The 18,778-nt window shown below is 50.7% G+C and overlaps 1 protein-coding gene and 1 non-coding gene across 3 annotated transcripts; both read right to left on the bottom strand.

The window, feature by feature from the left end:
• Positions 1-1,814: 1,814 nt before the first annotated feature.
• On the bottom strand, positions 1,815-18,454 carry KHDC4 (KH domain containing 4, pre-mRNA splicing factor). Of its 2 annotated transcripts, XM_029935996.1 has the most exons (14): positions 18,366-18,454; positions 17,659-17,875; positions 13,988-14,116; positions 13,568-13,647; positions 12,512-12,564; positions 12,088-12,251; positions 10,977-11,188; positions 10,183-10,243; positions 8,675-8,732; positions 8,181-8,434; positions 6,262-6,435; positions 4,829-4,941; positions 4,103-4,194; positions 1,815-3,118 (listed from the first exon to the last, which is right to left on the bottom strand). In XM_029935996.1, the coding sequence occupies exons 1-14, from the start codon at positions 18,401-18,403 to the stop codon at positions 2,919-2,921; spliced, it is 1,845 nt and encodes a 614-aa protein (XP_029791856.1). In that variant the 5' UTR covers positions 18,404-18,454; the 3' UTR covers positions 1,815-2,918. The 2 variants fall into 2 exon arrangements, with proteins under 2 accessions (XP_029791856.1, XP_029791858.1); XM_029935998.1 differs by lacking the exon at positions 1,815-3,118 and having other exon boundaries at positions 4,101-4,194; positions 4,829-4,913.
• LOC115288850 lies at positions 11,728-11,856 on the bottom strand. The gene has a single exon (XR_003907237.1).
• Positions 18,455-18,778: the final 324 nt, after the last annotated feature.

Genomic DNA, 18,778 nt, shown 5'->3' with positions numbered 1-18,778 from the left:
TCCAGCGCTGACCTGTGACCCCTCCCGTCGCCGGGGAAGATGGCGCCACGGCGGGGAGGCGGGGCCGGTGACGCGCGCCTGGCCCCGCCCCGGGAGGCCCCGCCCCCCGCCCCTCCCCGCCCCTCGGAGAGTCCCCGCTCGCTGGCGTGCGCACGCGCGCAGGGACAGGGGGCGGGCTTGGTAAGGGACCGAGGGGTCCGTGTGTCGTTTATGATAAAAAGCGAATTTGGCCAAATGTACCGAGACAACGTACGAAACGGGAACCCACCAGGCCCTCCCAGAAAGTAGTGCAGAGGTCAAGATTCCGGCCCAACCGCAGACAAAGCACATTCCCTCAAAGCACAGCTACAGTGACTGCGGGTCTGGAAAACAGGATCCGGTCAGGAAGACCAGAGGTTCGCTCACGACACTCTGCTTAGGCTGAGCACAGTTCCGTATTTACACGCATGTACCTTACAGACATCTCGGTTTCTATTTTTTAAAGATTCTTTTTGAGAGAAAGTGCAAGCAGGGATGCAGGGAGTGACAAAATCCCAAGCAGGCTCCACGCTCAGCGCAGAGCCCCCCTCCTCGCCCCCCGTGGCTGGATCCCAGGATCCCAGGATCATGATCTGAAGTGGGGCTACCCAGTAGCCCCAATGAAAGATATTTTAAAACTAGGTTTTTAAAAGACAAATGTACTACCTCTCAAGTAGGAAACTAAGAGATTTTAAAGACAATTTTATGACTGTTCTCATGGCCTTTTAAAAAAATTTTAAATTCATTTTGATCGAGATAGAGAGCAGCCAGGGAAGAGGCAGAGGAGACAGAATCCCACGTAGGCTCTGTGCTCTCAGCAGAGTCCAATGTGGGGCTTGAACTTGTGAGATCATGACCTGGGCCTAGATCAAGTGGAGGCTTAACCAACTGAGCCACCCAGGTGCCCCCTCACAGCATTTACATACAGCAGTAAGTGAAGTCATTATCACTATCTTCACCTGCATGGTAGGTGGTGTGCACAGGTCTGGAAGGAACTTGGCACTGGGAAAATTATAAATTGCTACCCACCCATCTTTCCAAGAATGTTTTCTCAAGCATAATTTGTGGATGTCTATTTATTTTAAAAATCTATTCCACTATCTAACCGTATTCCACAAAGGCGGACTAAAGTAGGAGACTGGAGGGAGTCCACCATAATTATCCTCAATGTCTTCTTCTGGACTCTAAATCTTTTTTAATGGTTTTTATTTATTTTTATTTTTAAAAAATTTTTTCTTTTACTTTTGATAGAGAGCGAGCGTGAGCAGGGGAGGGTCAGAGAGAGAGGGAGACAGAGACTCCGAAGTAGGTTCCAGGCTCTGAGCTTAGCTGTCAGCACAGAGCCCGATGTGGGGCTCGAACCCACCAGCTGTGAGATCATGACCTGAGCTGAAGCCGGACACTCAACCGACTGAGTCACCCAGGCACCCCAATGTTTTTTATTTATTTTTGAGAGACAGAGAGAGACATCGCAAGCAGGAAGGGTCAGAGAGAGAGGGAGACACAGAATCCAAAGCAGACTCCAGGCTCTGAGCCTGACACGGGGTTCGAACCCACGAACCAGAGATCATGACCTGAGCCGAAGTCGGACACTCAACTTACTGAGCCACGCAGACGCCCCTTCATCTGGACTTTAAGAGTTTACTCTGTTAAGTTATCAATTCTTGGAACTATATGGAAACTTCTGGGCCTGTGTATGTATTTTTCTGGTGGGTTACAATTTCGTTCTGCCATCAGCAAAACTTGATACATTTTAGTGTATGGATGGGTTGTGAAGAAAAGAGAGAAACCACAAACAATATTTATACATTTATTTATAATGAAATTCTGGTCTAAATATTTACAACATATAGGAAACCAGAGAATATGTTTGTACAAAGCCAGCCTGCAAAGTATTCAAATGTGCAAAAATGACAGTTCAGAATCTCAAACTACTCCGGGTTCAGCAGACTAGCTCCTTCTTTCACACATCAATATTTGATACAAAAAAGTTCTTTTGGCAAAACCTGTAATGTCAAGAAAAAGGACAAGTTGCCATTTCAGTCACTGAGTCCACCATCCATCCTACCGAGCAGTCCGATCTCTCTAATTTGGCCGCGACCGGTTCTGAGAGACAGACAGCTGTGTTTCGTTTCTGTGAGGAGTTCTGACGGGCATTTGATCAAGCCGTTTGCTCTGACCCAGCTGAAGACATGGAGCTTAGACGGGCAACACGCCCAGCAATGGCTTGCCAAGACAAGAGCGTCTGAAGGTACCAGCTTTGGGTCATCCCAATAAAAAGACACGCGGAAGAAAAATAACAATAAACAAAAAAACCTTCATCTTTCTACTTAGGATCCAGCTACATCCAACAGTTTTAAAGTAGTAAAACTGAAGATTCCAAAAACAGAAAAGAATGCAAAACTGAAACAGGGATTCACTGTTCTTAGATTTAAAGGTGCTGAAAGGAAAGGATGGTCTTAAAATCATTTCCCCACTACTAAATAGTAAGGCGTTGTTTGTAATCAGTTATCAAAATTGACCAAACAGTAGTAAAATACAAATAAAACTTTCTCTTCGTCAGAACGGGGGCCATTGGTGTGGCAAAGGCTGGACCAGGTCAAATGGACACGGGAACGCCCCTGCTGGGAGGCTCTGCTGAACAAGCACATTTCACCAACTGTTCAAAAGCTTCTGAGACACACTTGTGATTCTAAGGAAATTTTAACAGATGCTACGTCACTGCAGAAACAGGGATGTTGTAAAAAGAATGAAACACCTTTGAGAAAGGACACACTGCGTCCCTGACTTCTGCAAAGGTCCCAGCTGGCTCCCAGATGGCCCCAGAGTCTCAGGAAATCAAACGCATGCATTATTGCTAAAGAGAGTCACCAAGGATCCAAACCCCGCTCCGCTGCTTCCTACGGGGCCATCCAGAACGGCATCTGCTGCTTGGCTCGCGGCCGAGACGAAGGGGACTGATAGCCCAAACCCCAGCCCTGTGCAAAGCTCCTTGCATTTTTATGCCCCCCGTGCTCCTCTTCTTCATCAGACGAGTCTGCGGCATAAGCCACCAATCCAAATCCCTTCTCCGTAGTTTTCATCTTCTTGACTGGATAATCTAGAATAGAGAAAACCACCCCAACCGCGATCCCCACCAAGGCAAAAAAGGAAAAAAAAAAAAAGATAATACCATAAATTCGTTAATAAAAAAAAGATGTTAATTGTAATTGGTTAGTTGGACACCATTTTGAGGTCACAGGGTCAATGGTCACCCAAAAACGTTGAAGATCACACGAAAAACAGCACCAGCATCAGCAAATGTGAGTCCACCAGAACCATGTAAGAAAACAGAGAAAGAAAAAAGAAACACAAAAAAAAAAAAAGAAAAAAAGAAAAAAGAAAAAAAAAGGAAAGTTAGCAAGTGAGTCTCTGGAGGCTGATATTTCACCTTTTAAAGAGTTCAAAAAAAAGAAGTTAAGAAAAGAAAAAATACTTTCTTTTGCTCACTCTACTACCACTACAGGCCCACATTCCTCTACATCTAGAGTTCTCGGCCGCGAAGAGGCAGTGTTTAACAGCCACAGGCTGACCATTCACAATCTCAGAGCTATGCAGGGATGTAGCTCGGCTCACAACACAAAGAAACTTCAATGTTTTTTAAAAGTAGGCTCTATGCCCAACATGGGGCTCAAACTCAGGACCCCGGGGTCAAGAGTTGAAGGCTCCACTGGCTGAGCCAGGCAGGTGCCCCAAAATGCCCGTCTTCAAGTCTGCATCAGATTATCTCAAGCTGTTCGGGCAACAAAGGCAACAAAATTTTGAAATGACCTACCAATCGTTAGTATCTCCTAGGGCTTTCGTGATGCTACGCATAAAATGTTAAGTTGACTAACTCTTTTATAGACACACGTCGGTTGAGAATTAAGCCCATGTAACTATATGTTGTCCTTATAAATAAACACAAGTATTCTCATTGGCCTGTAGATTTAGAAGTTGGATTAAACACCTGAATGAGGGTCATCTGAATGAACATCAGGTCAGAAAACTAATAGCTCAGGACCAGTCTTAGCCGCCCGCGTGTCCCCAGCTACACCTCACTCACCGTGGCCCCCTGCTCCGGCCCCAGACCCATTCCTGTCATCAGACTCTGCTTTCATTCCAGTCACTGGAAAGGCTGGTGGAGGCATCAACTGCCTGTTAGGAGATAAAATGTGACAGCCTTTCAGACAGATGTCATAACCTGTCCGGTGGCCGCAAAGCAAGCAACCATGCATTTCTACCCCTGCCGCCTGCCCCACCCTTCAAGCTGCTATTATCATGCTGTCAGACTGTACGGCCGTCTACACAGCCGGGCCGGGTGGGCGGGGCCAAAACGAGACTGTGCTGCTGGGGAAGTCAGGCTCCTCTAGGGGAGGATCAAAGGATCCTGCAGGAGAGTTCAAGCCCTGGAGAGCAGGCCAGCCCTCCGCTCAAATACCTCACCGCACCGTGTTCTGGGATTCTAAGTCGCAAACACGGCTTGCATCAGACCTCTGCCCTGCCTGCACTTAGGAAAACGGCCGGGTCGCAGCGAAGGTAAAGGCAGAAGGCTGAACGAGCAAGAACTGAATTATTCAAAGCCGGGTACAATGCCCGGAGACCAGGAGGCGCAGGCGCACATGGCATTCTCCATCAGCATATCCGTTACAAACAACAGGAGCTTATTTGAGCCAAAAGATCTCGTTACAGTCTAGAACACGGAAGGAAGCCCACAGCAATGATCATGCTCGCTAGCGGTGCAAACATGACATCTTAATACATTCGCGTAATTCCGCTCCAACTGACTTACCTGTCCCTCTCTCGCTCTTTGCCTGAGGAACTTGCCGGCTTCGATCCTGCACCTTCAATGTCATTCTGACTGGAGAAGCCTGTACCTAAATTAGTCATATGAATGGGTCCATGCTATGAGCAGAAAAATACAGTGGCATTAGCAAATCTACAACTGCTGTATGGACTTTAGCTCCTTAATGTAACTGTCAAGTGCCTCGTCTTTCTGGTCAATTGCAGTAATCTGCACTACACGGCTCTCTGGGGCGGGGGGGGGGGGGGGACCACAGCCGAAGCAGAGGTTACTCTTGTCTACGGAGGCCTTGCTCAGACGTCATGATCGAGTGTGCTGCCTGCATCTGTTTTCAACTCTCCACCTAGAACTATAAAAATGCTTCAAAGTGTGTTTCTAAGAAGGCTTTAAGGACTCTGGCAGAATGTGAAGGTGCTTCTCCTGATGAAACAACTGCACCGAAACTACACATTTTAATAGTATATTTTAAAACTGTACTCGAGAGGCCCTGAGTGTTCCAGTCAGTTAAGCATCCAACATGGGCTCAGGTAATAATCTGACACTTTGTGGAATCAAGCCCCGCGTTGGGCGCTGTGCTGACAGCTCAGAGCCTGGAGCCTGCTTCAGATTGTGTCTCCCTCTCTCTGCCTTTCCCCTGCTCATTCTGTCTCTCTCAAAATAAACAAACATTAAAAAGTTAAAAAACAAAAACAAAAACCTCTGCACTCGAGTGACTATAACTCTGTGCACAGGGGCGCCTGGGTGGCTCAGCAGGTTGAGCGTCCGGCTTTGGCTCAGGTCATGATCTCATGGTTCTTGGGCTCAAGCCCTGCAACGGGCTCTGTGCTGACAGCTCAGAGCCTGGAGCCTGCTTTGGATTCTGTGTCTCCCTCTCTCTCTGACGCTCCCCTCCTCACGCTATCTCTCTCTCTCTGTCTCTCAAAAAAAAAAAACAAAACCAAAAACCTCTGTGCACAGAATCACATTTTTGCCCACCTTTTCTGTGGGTGGTGGGGGCCTGGAGGAAACAAATCACTCTTTTTTAATGGAGAAAAAGAGGAGTAAGCTTAGAGCCGAGGTTTAAATACAAACCACATACTGGGAGGCCGAATGGTGCCTCTGGGGAGATGTGGGGCCAAGGCGTGCACACCTCCCCGCGCCTCGTCCCGGGGCCGCCACTGGAAGCCCGGGCCCGTCTAGGGCCTGTCTACTCTAGGGCCTGTCTACGTGGGGCTCGTGTGTTTTAGCATACTGATCCCGAGACAGACCCACCCGAGGGGCTCATTCTTGCTTTAAGTTAACTCCCAGGAGAAAACCCTAATCTAAATGGATTCCAGAAAACAGAAATCCTCCTCCTGGGAGTATACAGATGTGGATTTATCTTTCTTTAAAGGGAAGATACAGTAGAGTAAGACGAGGAAAGTTAAAGTGTTTTATTTAACCTGGTATCCAAGAAGTCCGGACTCCCGTTCATCCGGCAGCTCCTCCGTGAACCGCCTCTTCTGTGCCTGGGGCGGAGCCGGGAGCGGGGGCGGGGGCGGGGGCGGGGGCTGGGGGCCCGCAGGCAAGGCAGTTTTGACGGGAGCAGCAGGAATGAAAGGCCCGCTGATTGGACTCTGAGGCAAAAACAAACCAAGGGGGAGAAAGGTGTGAGAATTCCCCGCCACTTAATAGGGAAACAATTAATGACTCGCGCTATCCTACAAACCCTCCTCTAGGGTCCTTAGCTTCCTTCCGGTACCTGGCAGCACTACAGCCTTCCCAGGGTCAGTCAGGAAATGCAAACTCGACCATCTATCTCTAAGGTGCTTTCGACTCTCTGGGCAGACGTGCTGTGCGCTCGGGTGATCAGGAGCACACACGACCAACGATGACACGCATTCTAGCCACTTAGCTCAGAAGTTACAAAGCGAAACATCCTCCAACTTAAGCTCCTCCAATCCAGGTGACTAGCTCTTTCTGGACCATAAAGGCTGCCAGTGCTCGCCCGTCTGCCACTTCCATGGGTAAGTGGTCACAGCAACAAGGAGTCTAATGTTTTAAGAGATTGTTCCAAAAACGACTAAGGACGACCCAGCAGGTATCAGAAGAGTACGCACTTTTCCAAGGACAACTCGGAGCAAACAGCCACTACTTGCGGACTGCTTGGGTCACCGCAATTAACCTTTGCGACCTCTGAGATATTATCATGATGCCCATTTTCTTTTTTCTTTCTTTTTACTTTTTTTTAGATAGGCTTCACACCCAGGGCGGCGCCCAATTCAAGGTCTGAACTCATGACCCTGAGATCCAGACCTGGGCCAAGATCAAGAGACACTCAACCAACTGAGCCATCCCGGGCGCCCCATGCCCATTTTCTATCAGGAAACCAAAGCCTGGATAGGCTGAATCATATCCCAGGAAGGCCCGGCTCAAACCCAGCCCCACAGGGCCTGCACCATCCCGAGCCAGCACGGCTCAGAGCTACAGAACCCGGCTCCGCCGCACACACAGAAGGCGTGGGGGCAGGCCTCCGGGTCACCACCAGGACTCCGTGAGGTCTTCCGAGGTTTCCTACTGTCCAGCCCCCCTCAGGGCCCACGACCCACGGCCAGGAGGCTGGGCCATGGTTCGGGGCTGCGCTTGCGCTTCCTCTGGCACGGCTCCACTCCGAGGGGCCCACGGACAAGGGCCCGCCATCAATCACCGTGCGCTCCCTCATGAGGCTCCCCCCTGCCCTCTGAGGTGGGGAGGGCTGGACGCCATCCGTCCAGATGAGCTAGCTGCCTCCTCTTTCCAAAAACCCTAGTTTCTGACACTTTGAGCATTCCGTAAGAGCATTTATAATCCTGAAGCTGGCAAAGCTTGTGCAGCCCTTGGCCCGGGAGCCCTGCCTCTGGAGGAGGCCCTCGGAGCTCAGCGGCCCCGTTCCCACCGAGGAGAGGGAAGCACAGCCGGCTCCTTGCGCGCGGACGCAGATGCAGGCGGACTGCGACCGTGGCCCTGGTACCCTGGCAACCCGAGCGTCCCTGGCGCACAGCCACACTCACTCACTTGGCCTCGCCCCGGGTCGTGTGTGCCCCCGCCAACCGAGCCCGGCAGGCGTGAGCCAGACCGCCGGGCCCACAGCAGCTCACCGAGTCGGCGGCCAGCGTTCCGGAGGATGCTGGCCGGCCCCTCCCGCACGCCTGTTGCCCAGATGCTTGGGGACCCTGAAGGCACGCACAGGTGCGGGCCGCTCTCCCAAAGCACCCAGGTAGCTCAGCCCCAGGGGCATGGGCGGAGCGCCCCACAAGAGTCACACCCCCTTCCTCTCCAAGTGAGGCCACCATGCCCGCCCCCCTCCCCCTCCCAAGGCAGGTCCCCCGTCCTGGTGTCCTACCTGCCCAGTGCTGGCTGGGGGCTGCACTTGTGCTATCGGGTACTGTGTTGGCACAGGGGGGACTCCGGTGGGTAATGCTGGCAAGACTCCAGGTGCCAGTGACACAGCCGGTGGCACTATGCTTGGCACTCCGTAGGGAGGCTGAACTGGCTGCTGAGGAGGGGGAACAACAGGGTAACCAGACTGATAGCCATTGGATGGATAATATGGTGGCTGAGGAGGGACACTACTTATAGCAGAGGGTTGTGTATAGCCTGAGGGGGAAGAAAAAAAGTGTTTAATCAGCTGCAGCAGAACGAGACATTTTAGCTGAATATTAACTTAATCTCTAGGGAAGAAAACTACTGAGGTACCAATGGCTTTTCAAATTACCCCAGGTCAGGGGACATTCGGAGTGCCCTGGCACACTTAGTCTAGCCTTAAGTATCTTATCTTACACCTATGTATCGCTAACAAAACATTTATTTTTGCTGAACGCTTTAAGACATACACACCTGGGAGAGGCACAGCTGTAGTAATCTGATTCACAAATCTAGAGTATTCAGCATGAACCTGCGAGAGAAGGGAAAACAAACGCATATGGGCCAGTCCCGAGTCATGGGGACTTACTTACAAGGGTCTGATTCTACCTTTCTAGGACTGAAGCCACTAGGATGTAAACTATTTCCACTGATACCTCAGCCCTCTTTAGACTCATTTAATCTAAATTTTAGTAAGGCACGGGGCACCCGGCTGACTCAATGGGTGGAGCATGCAACTCGCTCTCAAGGTTGTGAATCTGAGCCCCACATTGAGTGTAGAGATTACTTAAGATCCCCCAACAAGACCCAACTCGGAAGTACAAAATCATTCCAAGCCGCACAAACACAGAAGCTAGGAAGTCCTCAGCCGCCAGGGTAACTGCTGAGGATTTGTTCTCTTTTATTTCCTGGACTGGTTCTCAAGGAGCTCAAGGCTCCGCACGGGGCTCCTATGCCCCCCCCCTCAATTCGCCGTTCGGGGCCCCCCACTGAGTCCGTAAGTGCAAGCAGCAACAGAGACAAAACTCAGGGGAAGGTCAGGGATGGTATCTGGTGCAAAGGATGGTAAATCAGGTTAGTTCACAAAAGCAAAGAGCTTCCCAAAAGTTCAGAACCCTTAAATATCAACTAACACAATGCTGAACCGTCACCCCCAAACCTGACTTCCATCAGGTGCTCCACAAAGAGCGAAGAGCCCTCCGGGTTTAACTTTTGGTTACTAGACTGCAGAAAAGAGAGAATCATCAAGGAAGCCACTAGCCCCAGAGCACGCCAAGTGGCTTTAAGCTGTTACAGCTCCACCTTCCTCCCTTACTTCAGCTAAACTTACTAATAGAGAGAATTTGGAGTGCCCGTGGTAAACAACCGGCCCAGATGAAAGGTATCATTATTTAACCAACTGAGGACATTGCGATTTTTATGCTGACGTTCTATGGACTTCCAAAACTCCACATGGAGATGGCTCCTAAGGAAGACACGCACGCAGCTAGGACCTGCTGGGTGCTCTGACTTCCGGAGAGAGCATGTTAGTGGCCAGAACGGTGTGGCAGTTTAAATAGTGTGCTTTCAGGAGTCTTGTCTGCCCCGAACCCCAGAATGCGACCTTATTTGGAAACAAGGTCTTGTGAATACACGCGGTTAAGATGAGGTCACACAGGCCCCAAATCCAAGGACGCTCCCAAGAGACAGACGGACTCAGAGGCAGGAGTGGGCCGCATGTCACTGGACAGAGGCCGGCGCTCTGCTGGCACCAGGCAAAAATGCAAAGAGCTGCAGGCGGGGGGAGGCGTGGAACATCCTCCCGCACACTGCTGGTCAGAAGCCAGCCCTGCCCACGCACGGATCCTGCATGTCTGGCCTCCCGAACTCGGCTTCACGGCTCCTGGTCGGTGGGAGCCTGATATGGCAGCCCTCGTGAACCAACGCAGGTGGAAAGGGCGCCGACGCGGCCCCAACCCTTGCGGGCAAACGGACAGACTCACTGTTTGCAAGAGGTTCTCACAGAGCTTCTTGGCGGCAGCCAGGCCTTCTGGTTTGGGGTGACTGCAGAGAACAAAGAACCAAAACATTCAAAGAGGAGAGAAGTAAAGGACGCAGAAGCTTGCTTTCACTCTGTATGCTGTTTATAAATTTCATACACTTAATGCAGCACAAAACTAAGTTTCTGAAAAATAACAAAGGAATACAAGCCCTCTGAGATACAATCAGTGCCACTGAGACACACTTTACGGATCTGAGTTACAGTACTTCTTGACTTAGGACTTTATTTTAATTTTTTAAAATTTTTTTATTTATTTTTGAGAGACCACGCGAGCAAGGGAGGGTCAGAGAGAGGGGGAGGCACAGAATCTGAAGCAGCTCCAGGCTCTGAGCTGTCAGCACAGAGCCCAGCACAGGGCTCGAACCCACAAGCCGTGAATCATGACCTGAGCTGAAGCCAGACGCTCAACTGACTGAGCCGCCCAGGCGCCCCTAAGAGAACTTTTAAAAGTCGCTAAAAACACCTGTGACATATACGAACCCTGTGGTAGGTTTAAATGAAGGTCATTTTGGGCTCCTCACAGCCATATCAGGGCCAGAGATTGCATAAAACCCGAGACCCTGAACACTACAAAAGGCAATTCCACCTCCTCCATCCAGCATTCTTGTCAACTAACTACAAGGTGATTACTGCTGGTACTAAGTCCTCGTGTTACTGCTCGTTAACCCTGTTTTCTTCCACCGTCCGAACTGCGCCTGCTCTGACCGTGTCCTCGGCCTGCCCGCCCGCACGTACCTGATGTAAATATACATAGGTTCGAAGGCTTCTCGGCCAGATGCCGGCTCAATGCAACCGGAGCCTTTGCCTCTCAGGAAGACTTTGGCACCTGTTTCGATCTGAATGTGCTGCAGATACGAGCAGCCTGGACCCTCCACTTTCTCCTTGACGTTAAAAGTGGGCACGGCATGCTCGAGACCCACAAATAACTTATCTTGAACATAATGCATCTGCGGAAGAACAGAATACCTCAGGTTAAACACAACACAGAATCAAGTCCTAATCTTGAAAATTATGCACAAGACTTTAATACTCCAGGGACCTTTAATCCCTGCCAGAATAAAGACTCCAAATGATTTCTACGTGAGCCTATAAAAATACTTTAAAAAGTACCTTAAAAAAATTTTTTTAACATTTATGTTGAAAGAGAGAGAGAGAGTGCACAAGCACATGAGTGCATAAGCCAGGGAGACGGGCAGAGAAAAGGGAGAGAATCCCAATCAGGCTGAGCTGTACGCCTGGAGTCTGATGCGGGGCTCGATCGCACAAATCCTGAGATCATGACCTGAGTGAGATCAAGAGTTGAATGCTTAACCGACTGGACCCCCAGCGCCCCTACAGTAACGGGAGAACCGCCTCTCCCGTGCACCTACCTAGAACACGAGCCCCCTCCTCTGTTCAGCAAAACAGGTGCAAAGCAAAGAGCAAAGACTCAGAGCTCAGGGACTCCGAGCGCGGAAGCACCCGCAGTGCCTCTGGGGCGCGGGCGGCATGTCGGGCGGTGCAGTCAGCCCCACAGCACCCTCCAGTGAGGGCTGCTCTCGCCCACCCTTTTCTCTAGGAGGATGGTATCAGCGGAGTCTTGCTTCACCAGACTCCGCCTTCTTAGTCCTCCAGCTGCCGACCCAGTTCCAAACACAGAACCAAAGCACTAACTGCAGAGCGCATGGTGTTCGCTCTGCGGCTCCCAACGCCCTTCCTAAAGGCCGCACTGCTAGGCCGGCTCTAGCAGGGGGCTTGCAGGTCAGAATTTCACGTTTTCTATTTTCCTCCTGCTTCCCGTATTACGTGGCCTATAGCAATTTTACAGAAATGACAAAACTATTAACGATCTCTCCACAAAACGCACCCCTGACTGGAAGGGAGGCTTCTGGCTGACAGCAGGAGACAGCTGCGCCATGGGCGCTGGCTGGTGATAGACAGTGACTGTCGCACCATTAAAAGTCGGACTCGTCCCTGTGGCGGCTTTGACCACCCCATTGGTGATGATCTCTTTGATTCGGTTTACAGCTCCTGTGGAAAAACGGAGGGAGACGCTAGACCAATGGGATGAATGCACTAGCCAGTGACAAAGGTTACCCACGTATTAATCCATTTTATAGGATCCCCAAGTATGTGGTTCTCGGCCTCTGAACCCCCCCGCCCCCCCCCGCACATGCATAAGCAATCTGTACACAAGAGTTAGCACAGCCCAGGAACATTCTGCCAACTTCCTACATATAGCCCCACACTGTCCTTCACAAAAAGCAGATATGAGCCAAAACCTTACTTACTGTCCACTAATTCCCGTGTCTGGCCCTGAACATGAAGGTATAGTGGACGGTCCCTATAAAGAGAAAGATAAAATGATGATCCCAAACTGGTCATAATCAAAGGAACCAAACGGGTCACCAAATTTCTAACATTTATACTTTCCAACTAAGTAAGAGGCACTATATTCCCAGAAATGGCTGCTACTAATTTCTAAGACATCGGCTTTACAGCTGAGGGCAAATACTGTTCCGGGTGCTTCAAGCTAAGCGGCCCCCACAGGGATGAATGTGTTCCTACGGGCTCCTGGGTACTGGGGTCCAGTCAGCCGAGATGGCCTGACGTCAGAGGAAACTCCCTCCGGGTGGCTGTCTGACAGGGGACGGGCGAACACGCCCTCGCCCACCCACATGCACGGGGCCACGGCGACGGCAGCTCGTGAACCCCGGCCTGAGTTCCACAACCAAAGGGACCCTCTGCTCTAAACATAAAGTGGCTCAGCTCGGGTCTTGGTCACAATCACAGAGATCTTCGATAACCATTCGGTTCACAGTAAGTTGTCCGAAAAACACCAGCTGTGTTTAAAGACAAAAGAGTTCAAAAGAGCCACGGGCCTGCACTCAGGTGCAGGGGCGCGAGCTCTGCCCCTCGTTCTCTCCGGGGGCGGCCGGCGTGCGGGGTGTTGCACTGCCCGAGTAGCTGCCCCAACAGCGGCTACCGGGAGGGAGCAAACTCAAGGGGCCGAGACAGCAAGGAGTCCGCCAGAGGACGGTAGCCGGAGAGCACAACAAAGCACACGCCCCTCTGCTGGGGGAGACATCCCGCACAGAAGCTTAGAAGCAATTCATTCGGTATTAGGGACTGTCTTATCTTACACTTTCCTGCGTCCCGTTTCCTCCTGGGAAATGAAAGAAATCAAAGAACAGCAGGAGGGAGGAGAGCTGCGTCTCCGCCTCGGAGAGAGTGCACGTCTGGCAAGCTGCTAACCAACACTTACGCCTATTTCCTTAGACTGAAAAAACAGACTACCGCGAGCCCGTGTCCAACCTCGCCCCAAAGCAGAGGGAGCGCGCACACACCCTGGTCCCACTTTGGCCTTCTCCTCGCTTGTCATGAATCTCCCTCGAGTTGACACCGCGGCCCCACTAAGTCGGCTGATCTGAAAAGGAAACATTCTATTAAAAAGACGATGTGGCAGTTGATCGACTTCCATGACGTGCAGCAGGATGGATTCTCTCCCCATTCATTCATTCATTCATTCATCCATTCCACCGAGACAGGAATGCGTTCTCGCGCATATCAGAAATCGCTTCTGGCTCAAGCTGACAGGGAGGGGTGGGAGGGCACACCTATCGGCTCCTTCACTGTCACTCATCAACCCAATCCTGACTCGAGGTTACGACCAAAGCCACTAATAAGTATCTGACTCTTCCCTGCATTCCCAGGGCTTGCTGGGACCGCACCTCCCCCACCCCCACAGAGGCCCGCAGTCTCCCCACCTCATCCTGAGTCTGCCCCCGCGTCAACAGGTTCCTGCACGTGAGAGGCACGTCATTGATCTCGACTTCGGCCACCACCAGGTCGTCCTTGCTTTTATTGCTAGTTAGGCCTTTGCCAGCAGCCTGAAGCTACCAAAACAGAAAATTAGATCAGAAGGATTATAAGATGAAATAGGATCTTTCTGCGGTACAGTTGCCCTTTTCCCGGGGCCCACCTGCCGTTCCCCAAACCTGTCTGCAAACACTCTCAGAAACATTCCTGTGTCTTTCTTCAAGAATGAAAAACAAGCCGGGGTGCCTGGGGGGCTCAGTCAGTTGAGCGTCCAACTTCGGTCCAGGTCATGATCTTATGGTTCATGGGTTCGAGCCCCGCATTGGGCTCTGTGCTGACAGCTAGCTCAGGGCCTGGAGCCTGCTTCCAATTCTGTGTGTCCCTCTCTCTCTGCCCCTCTCCTTATCATGATTGGTCTCTCAAAAATGTTAAAAAAACCTGACTGAACGGACACCGAGTAGTCGATTTACCGGAAGGCAGCCCCCAGACTTCTCTGTAACCTCAGCCACGTGGGTGTTTCTGCGACCAGAACCCCAGAAACCCTACGCTGCGTCTCCTCAAAAACCTACAAGCCCGGGGTCGGCGCCTTTCAGCTCAGCCACCAGGCCGTGCGTGCCGGCCCCTGCGGCTTACCCTCACCTGACCCCGTCCTCGTCCTCAAGGTGACCTGGAAAACCGGCCCCTTTTACTTGACAGTCCACTACTCTCTGTTAAAGAGGTAAGAGAACAGATGAAAAGTGAAACAAAATCCTAAAATCTGATCTGGCTTCTCTCAATTTGAACTACGCAATTCCAGAGAGCCAGATTTGAGTCACCCGAGAAAATTCACCCGAGAAAATTTTCATCCCAAGATGGCCTTTCCCAACCTTTGGTCGCCTTGAACCAACGGCCAGCAAATCTGCTCAAGGAAAATAAAATACACTTTTCCTCCTTACGCGTTAGCTACTTTTTAAACATTTTTTTAATGTTTATTTACTTTTGAGAGCGAGAAAGTCAGAATATGAACGAGAAAGACACACACGCACACACAGAATCCGAAGCAGGCTCCAGTCAGCTGCGCTGACAGCTCAGAGCCTGACATGAGGCTCGAACCCACGAACCGCGATATCGTGACTTAACCCACTGAGCCACCCAGGTGCCCCTGCATTAAATACACTTTAAAAACATGGACATGGGGCGCCTGGGTGCTCAGTCTATAAGAAGTCCGGCTTTGGCTCAGGTCATGATCTCATGGTTAATGGATTTGAGCCCCACACCGGGCTCTGCACTGACAGCTTCCAGCCTGGAGACTGCTTCAGATTCTCTCCCGATTGCACGGTCTCTCTTTCAAAACTAAATGAACATCAAAAAAAATTTTTTTAATTAAATTGAGAAATCAAAAAAACACGGACACAAACTAGATTCAGCAATGTCTCGTCTGTTCGGCCGCCGCTCCGCATCTCCCCGAGCCCCAGGGCCACCTGCAAAGGTGCGAGGCCCTGCGGACCGGCCGCAGCTCCCCGGCAGGCCCCTGCAGGCGCCACCAGCCTCGTGGCCACGCACCCCGACAAAGAACTCAACTTTTATTTTATTTCTAATTCAAATTTTAATTTCAATAGTTACATGGGGCAGTGACCACTGTCAGGCACTGGCCAGGTATGCGTCACCAACCCCATCAGGTGGGGAAACTGAGGCTGCACAACACATCTGAGCTGAGAACTGAGGACTGTGGGTTTCACGTTTATATGCTCTGATTCTAAATCCATGATTTATGCACCATTGCTGCCTCCCGCTGAGCTCAAAAGCTTTGTAGAGGAAAAAAAAAATGAGTAGATGATTAACAGCAGTACTAACAATTTTATACTTGAGGAGGACTCCATTGGTCACCAGCGTTTTTTCATAATTCTTCATAAAACTTGAAAACGGACAACAGACTTAATCTTTGCAAAGCATAAAAATAGAATAAATAATGAACTTCCAATTCACTGGAGGTTTCCTCTCCCCCCCCCCCCCGCCCCGTTCTGCTGAACTTGAATATTTAAACATCCAGATTGTGGCCTGTTGATCTCATACTCGTATGAGTATGGTATTTTTTCTTCCCCCAGCTTTATGGAGGTATAACTGACAAGCAAAAATTATACATCTTGAAGGTGAGCAACTGGGTATTTTGATATGCGGTTATGTTGTGAAATAATCACAACAATTTCATTAACACGTCTATTGCTCACGTGAATTGCATTTACAAACACAGACCCCATCTCTTCAAAGGTACGATGCCAGGCAGACTTTTTTTGAGAAAGAGACAGAGCCCGCGCTGGGGAGGGACCGAGAAAGAGGAAGTCACAGAAAGGGAACCAGGCTTCAGGCTCTGAGATGTCAGCACAGACCCCGACCCGAACTCCTGAGCTGAATGAAGTTGGCCACTTAACAGGATGAGCCACCCAGGCACCCCTGGAAAGCAATCTTTAATTGAAGCCAAAAGAACTTTTCTTTTAATTTCTTAATGTTTATTTATTTCTGAGAGAGAGAAAGAAGACAGCGAGCAAGAGAGCACAAACATTGGAGGAACCGAGAGAGAGAAAGGGAGACACAGAATCCGAAGACAGGCTCCAGACTCGGATCTGTCAACACAGAGCCTGAAGCGGGGCTGGAACCCACAGACCAGGAGATCATGACCTGAGCCGAAGGCAGACCCTCAACTGACTGAGCCCCCCAGGTGCCTCCAGAAGAACTCCTTTTCCAAATGAGAATTGTAACGCAGCAAGCTGCTGAGGAACCCCGAATCCTCCAGCTCCAGAGGCGTTCAAGCAAGAGGTCAATACCCGGCTGTCCGAGCGGACTCTGAAGTCAGACATGTGCCGACCAGACAGATCTAATACAATTCTACAACTTGACTTTCACCCGCCTCCTTTCCATCCTCTGTAAACTGGAGACAGCAATCCATTCCGTCAAACTGTTTTAAGGATTTTCTTAAGAGCAAAGATGCATTCTAGCACTACGAAAAGCCAGTCTACTCATTGTCCTGTCAGAAGATTCTCATCTCCTATGACAGGATAAATTAACGACATCCCAGTTCAGATCCGGTCTAGTTGTGAGATTTTAGTTATACCAATAATTCTATAAAATGACCACAGAATTTCCTCAATTGGCATGAAAACAGCAAAACAACCAACACGCAAACTGTTCATTTTATTTCACGTTTAATTACACTGTAAATATTCATTAGAAGTGAGAATCAACAGATTCTAATTGTAAAGGGCACTTTATGAATGTATTTTCGAGCACAGTTGACTAGAGACATTTTAAAGCTCCCTGATGTACCTGAACTTCTCTCCTGACTTCAGAGAAGACGCACATGTGGTGACACGTGCACTACATCGTTGCTTTAAATGATTATGTAGGCAGAAGTTAAGCTGAACCAGGAACAAAGATAAAATGAGCTATCTGATCTGTACATGTAATCAAGCCAACCAAAGCTGCCTCATAAAAACAAATGACAAAATACCGACATTTCAAAACTAAGCGATCCTTAAATTACTCGTGCCCCTGTTTTCTCAACACGCAGGACTCTAATCACACAATTACAAAAAAACACCTCTATGAACATCGCAATTAGCAGAGTCCCTTCGACTTCAAATACCTTCTCGGCGGCATTCTGCGTTGGTTTCAGCTTCCCTTTGGCCATGAGCATGGCATTGATCTTGGCAGCCACAGCAGCGGCTGCATCCAAGGCTCCAGAGGGAGCAGCCGTGGAGCCCCCAGGGCTTCCCCCGCTGCTGGTAGCCTCCCCACTCGGGGCCGTCGGCGGGAGGAAGAGAAGGGGGGCTGGCGCTGGTTGGTCCCATTTGCTGCGGCGCCTACAGGAAGAAAAAGGAAAATATTAGGCCCCAAAGCTTTTAGTTATGATTCTTCCCCTTACTACGCTTTAGCACCCCGTTTTCCATCTATCATGCGTCGAGTCCCTTCTCAAGATGAAAACGACCACCTGTCTTTGAACAGACAATTGCTGCAATATTTCCTCACTTCTTTCGACCCTTCTCCAGAATCTACTTCTTTCCTGTCCCACCATTCCTCTCGAAAACTCCACTGTCCCGCACGCCCCGGTGTTGGCCTTCCTGTGGGCCGGTCCTTCCTAAAAGTCCCCGCTCTCCTCCTCCCTCTGCTCCTTGCCGGCCTTTTTCGGGGGCCCCAAGGCCTGCTCACCATCTTTCTCCCCAAAGGCCCATCCCTCCAATACGTTCAAGTCCCACTTCGGCGCCTCCCCCCGCCCATACGCAGCTCCCAGAGGCCGCCACGCCTCTCCTCTGCCCCGAGCCCGCTGCGAGACCCTCGCCCGGGAAGCTTTACCCGCCGGCCCCGGGATGCGTCGCGCTCCCCGCGGACATGGCGACCGGCTCTGCTCAACCACCCGCCAACTACCCCACTACCACCTCCCGTCACTTCCGCCCCCAACGCCCTCACGCACAGCCCCTTCCGGTCGTGGGAAAAAGCTGTTCCGGTGAAGGCTTCCGTTCCAATTGGACTCGTTGATTTCAAGGCGTCAGGCGTCCGCTGAGACAGGCGGGGTGGGACCTTCCTGCTTCCGGCTCGCCCTGGAGAAAGATGGCTGCCGCAGAGCACATCAGGCGGGACTGGGGCGAGGAGGATCCATGTTTGTTGTGGGCAAGGGGCTCGCCCGCCAAACAATACGCACGAGTCAGGGAATTAAACAGGTTTGTCCCCCAGTCCAGCCACGTTTGTGTGGAGGCCAGCCTCCGGCC

This window comes from Suricata suricatta, chromosome 3 (assembly GCF_006229205.1).
Source record: "Suricata suricatta isolate VVHF042 chromosome 3, meerkat_22Aug2017_6uvM2_HiC, whole genome shotgun sequence".
Taxonomy (NCBI): domain Eukaryota; kingdom Metazoa; phylum Chordata; class Mammalia; order Carnivora; family Herpestidae; genus Suricata; species Suricata suricatta.
This window is presented reverse-complemented; position numbering and strand designations above follow the sequence as displayed.